We start from the raw sequence: 12,105 nt of genomic DNA, 5'->3' as shown, positions 1-12,105 counted from the left end.
GTGTTGCATGTGATTTGCAGGAGCAAAATGGATGCAGAGTAATGTTCACTGACCTTGTGACATTTGTGGAAAAACAAGTTAAAATACTCTCTGACCCACTTTTTGGCAATATTCAAGATCTGTCACCTGTCAGCCGTAGCAAAGCCTCCAATGTCATTCACACAAAGCAAAGGAGAAATGGAAGCACTTTTGCCACCAGTGTCTCTGCTGTGAAGGAAAGCAACAAAACATACATGGACAGTAACATCAAGTCTTCCTCTGCCCAAAGTTATCTCAAATGCTGTTTATTTTGCAAACTTAACAGTCACTCTCTGGATAAATGCTCACAGTTCAAGTTGAAGATGCATCGGGACAAGATAATTTTCATACAGGAAAATGGAATTTGTTTTGGTTGCCTGAGAGTTGGTCACAGAAGCAAAGACTGCAGGAGTCGTTTGGTCTGTATTGTGTGTAACCAGAAGCATCCATCAGTCCTTCACATTCAAGAAAGGGATAAAGGTACATCCTTAAAGGACACACAAGCTGTGAGCTCTCCACCGAGTGTTTCACCGGGACCTTCTCAGACATGTGGAGCTATAGGGGCCGGTGAAGAGGATGATGCTGTCTTCTCTATTGTTGCAGTACAGGTTAAATGCCAGATGAGTGATGAGGTCGTGCAGACTTACGCTTTTTTGGATCCTGGGAGTTCAGGTACATTCTGCACTGTCAGTCTGGCAAGGAGACTGGGTTTGAGAGGCAAACCAGCCAACATTTTATTGAGAACCATGGGTCAGAGGAAAATTGTGAGTACGACTGTATTGTCTGGTGTGGAAGTGTCTGGCATGGACGTGGATGATTTTATTGAGTTACCAAGTGTTATGACTCAAGAGACTATGCCAGTGTCAAGACTGAACATCCCACAGCAAGAGGATATTGCAAAATGGTCTTATCTGAGGAACATAAAACTTCATCATCTGGATGCAGAGGTTGATCTGCTCATTGGGACAGACGCTCCTAAAGTGATGGAACCCTGGGAGCTGATTAACAGCCAGAGTGAGGGACCATACGCAGTCAGAACCAGAGTTGGCTGGGTAATAAATGGACCACTGCGCAGTGGAAACAGCAGTGGAGTCAAGACGGGCTGTGCTGTCGTCACGACTAATCGAATCTCTGTGGAACATCTGGAAGAGATGCTCATCAGTCAATATAACCACGATTTCAGTGAAAAGACATCAGTGGAACGGTTGGAAATGTCAAGAGAGGACATTAAATTCATGAAGACTGTGCAAAGTACAACAGAACTGAAAAGTGGACATTATTGTATTGACTTACCTTTCAGAGAAGAAGATCCTGCCTTACCAAATAATCGCTGTGTGGCAGAGCAGCGGCTTCAAGGCCTGAAGAGGAAATTTGAGAGAGATGTCAAGTACAAGGAGGAGTACACTTCATTTCTCAGTGACATGTTGGATCAAGGTTATGCTGAGATGGTACCCACTGAACAGCTGGAACAAGATGATGGAAAAGTGTGGTACATCCCCCATCACGGAGTACATCACCCTACCAAAGGAAAATTAAGAGTTGTATTTGACTGTGGTGCAATATATAAAGGAACTTCACTGAACCAGCAGCTGTTGCAGGGACCAGACTTAACCAACTCTCTGATTGGAGTCCTCATTCGGTTCAGGAAGGAGCCTGTTGCAATCATGGCAGACATCCATGCTATGTTTCATCAAGTGCAGGTACCTGATAAGCATGTTGATTTCCTCAGATTCCTGTGGTGGCCCCAGGGCAACACTGACCAACAACCAGCAGAATATCGCATGAGGGTACATTTGTTTGGAGCTGTATCATCCCCAAGTTGCGCTAATTATGCCTTGAGAAGAACTGCAGAGGATAATGCATCTGATTTTCCCCCTGAAGTAATCAGCACAGTCAACCATAATTTTTATGTGGATGACTGCCTAAAGTCCACAGCCTCGGAGGGAGATGCCATGCAACTGGTGAAAGACTTAACTGCAATCTGTCACAAAGGTGGATTCAGTCTTCAAAAATGGGTAACGAACAGCCGGTCTGTGTTGATGTCAATCCCAAGTGACATCAGAGCAACAGAGATGAAAGAACTGGATTTGGACACAGACCAGCTTCCCGTCGAAAGAGCACTCGGACTGAAATGGTGTGTTGAGTCCGATAAGTTCATGTTCAGGACTTCAGTGCAGGAACGGCAGCAGACCAGGAGAGGAATTTTGTCTGTGGTGAGCTCGCTGTATGATCCACTAGGATTTTTGGCTCCTTTCACCATGTCAGCCAAGTTAATGTTGCAGGAGCTCTGTAGAAGAAACCTGATGTGGGATGAACAAATTTCCCCCTCTTTCTCCAAGCAATGGTCTGATTGGCTGAGTGACCTTCAAAAGATGAGTGCATTCACAGTTGAACGCTGCATCAAACCTCATGACCTTGGAACATCTGTGACAGCGCAAATCCATCATTTTTCTGATGCAAGTCAAGTTGGTTATGGTACAGTGTCTTACTTGAGATTGGAAGATGGTGATAAAGTGCATGTGTCATTTCTTGTGGGGAAAGCCAGAGTTGCTCCCCTGAAGCAAATGACCATTCCTCGCCTGGAGCTCACGGCAGCAGTTCTCGCTGTCCGAGTGGATGCCATGCTGCGAAAGGAGCTGCAGTGGCAGCTGAAGAGGTCGATGTTTTGGACTGATAGCACGACCGTCCTCAAGTACATCTCTAGCGAAACTAGACGTTTCCACACCTTCGTTGCCAACAGAGTCTCTGTTATTAGAGAAGCTACAGATGTTGGTCAGTGGAAGTATGTGGGCACGAAGATCAATCCTGCAGACAAAGCGTCACGTGGATTGACAGCTGAGGAACTTCTCACAAATGGAAGATGGATTAAAGGCCCAGAATTCCTGTATTTGTCAGAGAGTGAGTGGCCTGTACCTGACTTTGAGCCAGCTGTGATTCCTGCTGATGACCCGGAGGTCAAAAAAGAACCAGCAGTGTATGCCATCGTTAAGCACTCAGAAGATCCCACAGACTGCCTCATTCACTATTTCTCGTCGTGGAGGAAACTTAAAACATCTGTTGCCTGGTTCCTTGAGCTTAAAAGAGTTCTTTTGCTTTTGAGCCAAAAGAGAAAGGAGTTTAAGGCTGTTGAGAGTGACAAGGAAACAGAAGCTAAAAATTCTGTGGAGCAGAAACTTCAGAGCTTCAAGACCACACTGCGAGGGAGGATTTTGACCCCAGGAAATTATGATGAGGCAGAAAAGGCAATATTTTGTTTTGTCCAGAAGTACAAGTTTGAGAGTGAAATTGCCTCACTGACACGTGGCTTGGATAACATCTCCAAGGACAGCCCACTGTACAAGCTGGATCCAATACTGGAGGACGGCATTCTCAGAGTTGGAGGTCGCCTGCATAAATTGGCATTACCATCAGAAATCAAGCATCCTGTTATCCTGTCAAAAGATCTGCATGTTTCCCAGATTATTCTACGTCATATCCATCAACAGCTAGGACACGCTGGTAGAAACCACATGTTGCACAGGCTTCGACAGAGATATTGGATCATTAATGCCAATTCTGCTGCAAGAAGGACGATTACAGAATGTACAGTGTGCAGACGGTACAGAGGAAAACTTGGAGAGCAGAAGATGGCAGACTTACCGGAGGAGAGAGTCATGCCAGACAAGGCTCCCTTTACAGATGTTGGAGTGGATTATTTTGGCCCCCTGGAGGTCAAAAGAGGAAGAAGCCTTGTGAAAAGGTATGGAGTGCTGTTCACCTGCCTCACCAGTCGTGCAGTGCACCTGGAGGTGGCACACACACTTGATACACACTCTTGTATTAATGCTGTGCGGAGATTTGTTTGCAGAAGAGGTCCTGTGTCAAGCATGAGGTCCGATAATGGCACAAACTTCATTGGAGCCAACAAGGAGTTGAAGCAAAGTCTTGCTGATTTGAATAATGAGAACATTCAAGGTGCTTTGATTCAAGATGGGATTAAATGGAGCTTCAATACACCAGCAGCCCCACATCAAGGTGGTATTTGGGAACGTCTGATTCGTTCAGTAAAGAGCATGCTTTCTTCTGTTGTCAGACAGCAGGTGTTGGATGACGAGGCCCTGCAGACGCTGTTTTGTGAGGTGGAGGCAATACTGAACGACAGACCCATCACAAAGGTTTCTGACGACCCCAATGACCTTGAGGCCCTGACACCCAATCATATTCTGTTGCTAAAAGGAAAACCTATCTTTCCACCAGGACTCTTTGAGCAGAATGATCTGTACACAAGGAGAAGATGGAGACAAGTACAGTACATTGCAGAACTCTTTTGGAAAAGATGGGTATCTGAGTACTTACTTGTGATGCAGGAAAGACAAAAGTGGACGAGGCCAAGAAGAAACTTCTCTCCAGGAGATATTGTCATCATCGCTGATGCTACAGCTCCCAGAGGATCCTGGATGATGGGCCGAGTTCTGAGTACCAAGTCTGATGCCAAAGGATTGGTTCGTTCTGTGTGCCTTCAAACTAAGACCAGTGTTCTGGAGCGGCCTGTAACGAAGATCTGCCTGCTCCTGGAGGCCACAGTATAGGATCATGGACATTATTCTTTCTTTCTCCCTTACTACTCTGTCCTCTATCTGTTCTTTTTTGTTTACAGCTTTCCAGAAGAAGACAGAAGAATCCCCCCCCCCTTTGTAGAGTTAGGGAGAGATAAATAGAATAGCTCCTTGTAGAAATTAATGTAATTGTGAGTTTATACTTTTCACAATTAGGGGCCGGAGTGTCGGAGCTATTTGTTACTTTTGTATTATTTAATCACTTATTATTTAGTTATTTTTTGTGGTTTAGTTTTGGGGAATACACCTTTAGTTTGTTTATGATATTTAGTATTGATTACGTTTATTTTGGCACTTAACCATGCTTTTACTTTGAAGGTACTGGGTAGCTGGAGCGCACCGGGTGAGTTTACATATAGGGGTTGGCAGTCACAGGTGAGCTAGGCACCTGGGAGGGCAGATGGTTTTTTACCAGGGCAAGAGAGGCGGCAAAGGCCCATTGTTCTTTGTTTGTTTGTTTGCCGATGGAGAATAAACCTAAGAAACTTCATTTTTTGCCTGGACAATGGACTTTGTTTTATCCTGCGTAAATTCACTCCCTAGGTGTCTCAGTGGCCGTTTGATTTGATTTAGTTTCATTATAGTTTTGATAATTTTGAAGTTTTTTGATTATAGACACCAAGGACAAATAGCCACTACAAAGACATTTACGTTTCTCTAACTGACCAGGAGATACAGAGGTGATCCAGCATCACATCAGGCTCACTAAACCTGTAGCGGACCCCTGGTTTCAATAAATGAAGCAGAGAGATTTGAACAGGTGCTTACATTTTATTTACTGCCTTAGCGCCATGGAAACTATAGGAAGGAAATACAGAAAAAATAAATACACAAGCCAAACATTTCATTTGCAGTTTCCCAACTATAGGTTACACAACAACCCCTGGAAACTTTACTGTGCACAATGTTCATGTTCATACTCCAAATAACAGAATCCATCCATGCAATTCATCCCAATTCATGAGAGACATTACAGCTGCTTCATAGCAGGTCACGGCCAGGCAATTTTAGACAAATTCAGACAATTCTGACTAACAAGAGACAGAGTGGAAAAACTCTGATAAAACATGAATTACATCTTGACAGCATGGACATGTTGGTGATTTATTTTAATGATATAATAAGTGTTTTGCTCCATAAGAGAAAATCTGATGTCTAAAAATGCCACTCTTACATTGACTCCAATTGTTCATAATTCAAAATGTTTAAAAAAAACACACAAAAAAAAACAGTTTTTGAGATAAAAACCTGATATTTACCAAACTTCATTTGCTACAGTAGCATATGTCCCCAATATTTTTGTCAACTTTTTTCAGGAAGATTGAAAATGTATTTAGCAATGTGTTTACAGTATTGTAGAGTAGGTAGGCTACTGGTGTCAATTGTGCTAAAATTGTGGATGAAGAAAAGTTTTACAGTTTTAAGTGCGTACAAAGGTTTCTGCAGTATTGAGGCTACATTTTGGTGAAAATTGCAAAACAGTGGCACATATGGTTGGTTGGATGGTGTTGTCTTTGTTTGTTGTAGTGTTTATGATTAACTATGTTGTGCTCTTGCAATTGTACAGCACTTTGGTCGACTGAGGTTGTTTTAAATGTGCTTTATAAATAATAAATTGTGACTTGACTTGACTTGTGACTTGTTGGGAACTTAGGTGAAGATGCAACAGGTGGAGCTCAGTCGCCTCCTCCCTTTGAGACAAACTGTTGTAAAAACGGGCTATACAAATAAAATTGCCTTGCCTTGCCTTGCCTGCCTTTTCTACCATCGCTGCCTGGCCACTAGATGGCAGCACAAGGTCATGTACTGACGTTCAGCAGGAGGAGGGAGGTTCAACAACTTTTTTTCCCCCTTAGTCTATATTTGAATGATGTAACTTGGACAAGATTATAGCTAAAATTAGAACATGTCAGTATTTTGTCTCAATTTATATCAACATTTAAATAACACTGTTGCTTTTGCTGGAAGATAACGTAGTAACGTAGCAAGTCATTTGTCATTAAGGCCAATTTTAGAATATATTTGGCTAGAAATAAATCTAATAAAAAAACACACAAACCAAATTAAATTACTTACTATAACTTCACAAGATTTATTTATTTATTTTTTACAATACCTGGGAAAAAAGCAAATGCACCCCGATACTAAAGTGAAGGTGATTTAGTATCTTTCTGTTCAGCATTTTCAGCCTACTGCATTTATGGATTTTAGTTTAACAAGTTTAAAAAGCAGGTGGAATCTAAATTATTCATTAAACAAACATTATTAAATGTGTATTGTTTTATTTACAGTTCTGACTGTTATATCCTATCTTATAGTACTGTACAACTGTTGTATTGTCCTGGTCAAACTGGTCTTTTTTATATTGTCAAACTCAAATCTGAAGTAATTGACAGACCATAATTGGTCATACAAGCATAATCAGAGGAGATTGATTCCATTATTTTTGTGATTTCTGTTAACTGTTTCTCACGTTTAATTTTTTTCTTACTGTAGGTCCAATGACGCAGACAAACCAACCTTGGATGTTGAGCTTAGAAAAAGAGGTGCAATGTGAAGGAACGTCCTTTGTGCTTGGGCTTGCTGTAGTCTTCTCCTCCTTCAGTATCAACATGATGCAATGTGCACGCTGGAATCCATTCAGAGGTATAGCTTCTTTTTCACATATACTGTACCACAGAGCTTGACCTGATTGACTTTTCTTCACACAACACCATTGTCCAATAACCTGTGGTGAAAGCCAATGCAAGCAACTACAAACATAACTACTACCTCTAGTAATATTGTTATGGCCGATACTCCTTCTTTTTAACAGGGTTCAACAATCTGCATCACTACTGAACATGCTCTTATTTGATATGTTGCATTCATAGACAGATATCAGCTGAAAGAAAAATATTTTTGTCTCTCTATATTGTTTTTCAGAAGCTGCATTGACATCAATCCTGAGAGAGGGACAAAAGCAAGGAGTGAGAAGGTACAAAGCAAGAAGAGCGGTAAGATGGTCCAAAAGAAGCCAACATCAGTGAATCCGCATGTCAGCACATTCATCAAGAAGATCAGTGACTTCAAGTGGGACTTTGTCTAATCTCACACACACACACACACACACACACACACACACACACACACACACACACACACACACACACACACACACACACACACACACACACACACACACACACACACACACACACACACACACACACTTTACTTACTCGGTGACTAAAACCTCTGTATTTTCTTATTCAAACTATTAGAATTCGAGATGTTTAGAAAAACTATATACTGCTGCTGCTGTTCTGCAGCAGGTTTATTAAAACAGTTTGATTTTCCTTTCTCACAAAATAAATTGTCACAGTGAATTACCAAATATCATATGCACTGTAATTTAAATAAAAAAATGTTAATCTTTCAAAAGAACAAAACAAAGAAAATAAAATAGAAAATAAAAATATCATTTTAAGAAAAACTTGTTCCTACATTATTTTTCTCAGCATTGGTTTGTTTGTATGAGTAGTTATCTGCGTTAAATAAATAAGAGCCAGTAGTTGTAGCAATATGAGTTCAAGGCCCACCACTAGCCTCATGTCTCTTTGTAATAAACTCTAACATTTACCGTTGTATACGCATCTGTGTTTATCCATCACTTCGTTCACCACTTTCTTCATCGTTTGCAGTGCTTTGTGTTCAGTCCCCCGCGTCACCGACCTCCCGGTAAAGTGAATCATGGTCTGGCTCATGAGCTGCCTCGTACCGGCCTCCACCATCTGATCCACTTCATCGTCATCGGTTTCGTCGTCCGACTGGAAATCTGGAGTCCACGGCAAAGAATGACTGTTCTTCTTGACCATACCTGGAAAAATAAAAAATATGATGTAATATACAACCCTCTTTCAGAAACAGATCTCCCTGTCTATACATCAAAGGTGACAATATGAACAATAGTGACAATATGGTGACGTGTCTGGTATGTGGCATATATGTAAACTAGAAAGCATTTCCTTGCAGAGCAGCACCGTCTGATGGACCAAAGTGATGATACTATACATTAAAAATGGAGTATTAGACCTCTGAGCAAAAAAAGACAACTTTGAGGCACAGTGCACATCATGTTCTAGCTCATTTCTCTAGTTTAAAACGCCAATATTAACGGCAACACTCCTCTCTCCTCTCCTCTCCTCTCTTTTTCTCCGCTGTCTGCGTGCACGTGTGTGTGTTGTGAGCAGTGATGGGAATAACGGCGTTAAAATAAACGGCGTTACTAACGGCGTTATTTTTTTCAGTAACGAGTAATCTAACTAATTACTATTTCCACCGTTACAGCGCCGTTACCGTTACCGACAATTAAATGAGGCGCGTTACAAACTACTCAGTGAAGCCGTTGTCCTCCGACTTGGCTCATCTCAGACACAGAAGCTGCTAAACTGTTTTTCTTTTTCCTCCTCTCCTTTGGTGAGGGGAGGGGGGAGGAGGGAGGGGGGAGACAACCGCATAAGTGATGATGATTGGTTGAGGCAGAGTAAGGTTTCATGCTAAGCCAATCAGAGGCAGTGTTCAGTTTGTACACAAACCACACACGCACGCAGTTTAGCCTCACACACACGGACTAGCAGAGGGAAGCTGCCGAGATCGGAGGGAAAGTGGAAACAGACACTACTTTAATCTCCCTGAGGTAAAAGACAAGAACATGTGAGGTGTAGCTACATTATGTCCCGGAGCGAAGTGTTTGTCCTGAGCTTCTGCTCACCTGACTCTGTGCAGCTTCTTCATTAAATCCAAACAGTCCGACACAGCGACGCACTGCTCCTTTAGACTCTAAAGTCTCTGTAGCTCATCAGCTGGAACTCTTCCAGAGCAGCTACAGCAGCGTTGTGACCTCAACCATGGTTGGTGAGAGCAGAAATGTTGTTGTTGTAGTGAAAATGGGCGGGCTCGTGAAGACGCGAATTTACACAAAGTCAAAACGAGCGATAAATCGCATTTCTCGCGTATCTCGCGTTTGGTCGCGCGTATAAACTCGAGCGAAAAAAAAGCGTTCCTCGTGTTTGGTGGGAAGCCCCTTGTGGGTCTTCCCACCAAACACGATGAAAAGGACGAAGACGCGAAGGTCCCGTCGCCATAAAAGAATCGGGTGTATTGCGTCGCAAAAAAAAAAAGTCGCGTCTACCGCGTCTCGCGCCTAATCGCGTCTTTGCGTCACGGCCTTTTACACCGCGGACGTAACGAATAAACGGTGACGGTGTGAACGAACAACATAGAACAGGACCAGACGTGGCGTTGTTTCCTCTTTTCACCGACAGCTCCACTCTCACTTACTTACACTAACTACTGTTATTGTTGAGGCCAGAGAATTGTGGGATTTGTAGTTTTTGACCAATCACAGGTTGTGCTCTTTCTTTTTTGTGATTTTCCCGGTTTACACGTCATGTTTTTTTTTTTTAGGGGCAAATGCGAGACTAAAATTATTTAAGACTTGAACACAATAATTCAACAAATTTAAGACATTTTAAGACCTAAAATTTAGATTTTCAAATTTTAGACTTTTTAAGACCCCGCGGATACCCTGTTATTTCATATAAAAGTTTAAGTGCATACATATTTTATGATGCTGTGTATTATATATTATATATTTAAGACCATCTTTGAATTTTCTAATAAATGTAATACTTTTTAAGGCCTTAATTTTAGATACATGAATTTAAGACTTTTTAAGGATCCGCGGATACCCTGAGAAGTTGTGCGCTCGCAGCAGGACAGATAATCAGATGGATAATCGGTAAAGTTAATAATTTCACTTAATGTGGCCATGAATAAATTAATTTCGATGTTTCCTGTTATTGTTGCCCAAACGCAAATCTTGAATAGGTCTCCACTGTTTTCACATTTAAAAAGGTCTTTGTTGTCTTTGTACAGAGACAATATGAGATTTGCTTGTAGCCACAGCACTTAAAAAACCCACTGTAACCTATTTTCATAGGCACACCAGCCTCGCTTTCAATAAAACACACACTCACATTCTATAATTGCGATCAGTGAAATATATGAAAACAATAAAATACAATTTAAAAATGCCCTTGGAAAGAAAAAGTAACGCAATAGTTACTTTCCCTGGTAACTAGTTGCTATTATAGTGAAGTAGTGGAGTTACTAACTCAGTTACTTTTTAGGAGAAGTAATTAGTAACTATAACTAATTACTTTTTAAAAGTAACGTTCCCAACACTGGTTGTGAGAGAGGAGGGAGGGGGGAGGGGGGAGGGGGGAGCCCCGCCCGTCAGAGGAGAGGAGATGCATTGTTATGAATGTAGCTAATGAAACCAACACATTAGACGCTGAAATTGCACAACTCTGAGTTAGCTTTTCATTTAATTAAAAAAACAAACAAAGGTTCAATACAGCAGCAGTGCCTCCCAGCTTATTATTGTTCCATTGTTTTATTTTTATTATAATCAAAAATAAAACAATGGAACAATAATAAGCTGGGAGGCACTGCTGCTGTAGGCCTATTGAATATGATGTCATATTCAATATTTTCCTGGGTATTGGCATTGAGTTGTTTGTGACACTCCTACAACTCTGTGAAGACATAGGCTATTCTACCACAACAAACACCACAACAGCCAGAAACAACTAAAATGCAGGATATGTGTAAAATGTCCTTGTACAAATTGAAGAGAGAAATTAAAATGTATGGGAAAAAGACTCAGGGGGTAGGCTACGCAAGACAAAAAAGACAACATTTAGACTACATACCGTTGTATGCGTATCTGTGTTTATCCAACACGTCGTTGACAACTCTCTTCATGTTTTGTAGTGCTTTGTGTTCCGTCCTCCTCGACACAGACCGCCCGGTAAAGTGAATCATGGCCTGGCTCATGAGCTGCCTCGTATCGGCCTCTAGCGCTTCGTCTCCGCTGTGGGACACGTCGCTGTCGCTGTCGGTCTCCATCTGCGGAGTACACGGCAGAGAACCGTCGTCCACGTGACGTGGGAACTGCCCATTGGTTCGACCTCCCGTTACTCCGACAAAATCAACCACAAGTCGGACCAATAGGAGGTCGAACCAGTGGGTGGTCCCGTTAGTTCGAACTGTCATCGCTACTTTGTGACAAGCTCTTCCATTGATAGGAGCATGCAGCTTTCTCTCTCTCTCTCTCTCTCTCTTTACGCACATCACACACATACACGCGCGGCCCAGAATATCACCATATTCAGTCAGAGAGCCAGATCATGTCAGATCGCACACAACCATCATAAATGCTGATCAAGATGTGTAAACTGATAATCAAAGCCCCCCCTCTCAGAGTACAGAGTAAAAGAAATACACCCCCCCCCCTCCGCTCGAGCACGGCTGAACCAGGCTTGAGCTCACTTCACGGGCGCGAGGCTGCTGCAGCCGCCGCTCCTGCTGACAGCAGACTGAGAGAGGGGAAAAAAAGTAAATTTCGCTTTGGTTAGGTTCAGGCAATGAAGAAAGGAGTTGGTTA

General features: G+C 42.1%; 1 protein-coding gene across 1 annotated transcript in view; it reads right to left on the bottom strand.

Annotated features, from left to right (window-relative positions):
* The window catches only part of LOC146972645 (induced myeloid leukemia cell differentiation protein Mcl-1 homolog), a 126,659-nt gene extending 115,063 nt beyond the window's left edge, over nucleotides 1-11,596 (bottom strand). Inside the window, exon 1 of the mRNA XM_085803060.1 lies at nucleotides 11,372-11,596. Within this exon, the coding sequence (XP_085659186.1) occupies nucleotides 11,372-11,567 (196 nt within the window). The 5' untranslated portion in view covers nucleotides 11,568-11,596. The remainder of the gene's footprint in view (nucleotides 1-11,371) is intronic.
* Between the last annotated feature and the right edge of the window lie 509 nt (nucleotides 11,597-12,105).

Source organism: Trachurus japonicus, chromosome 16 (assembly GCF_045865225.1).
Source record: "Trachurus japonicus isolate A0001 chromosome 16, Traja_1.0".
Classification (NCBI taxonomy): Eukaryota; Metazoa; Chordata; class Actinopteri; order Carangiformes; family Carangidae; genus Trachurus; species Trachurus japonicus.
The sequence above is the reverse complement of the archived record's forward strand: the minus strand, read 5'-3'. Positions and strand labels throughout refer to the sequence as shown.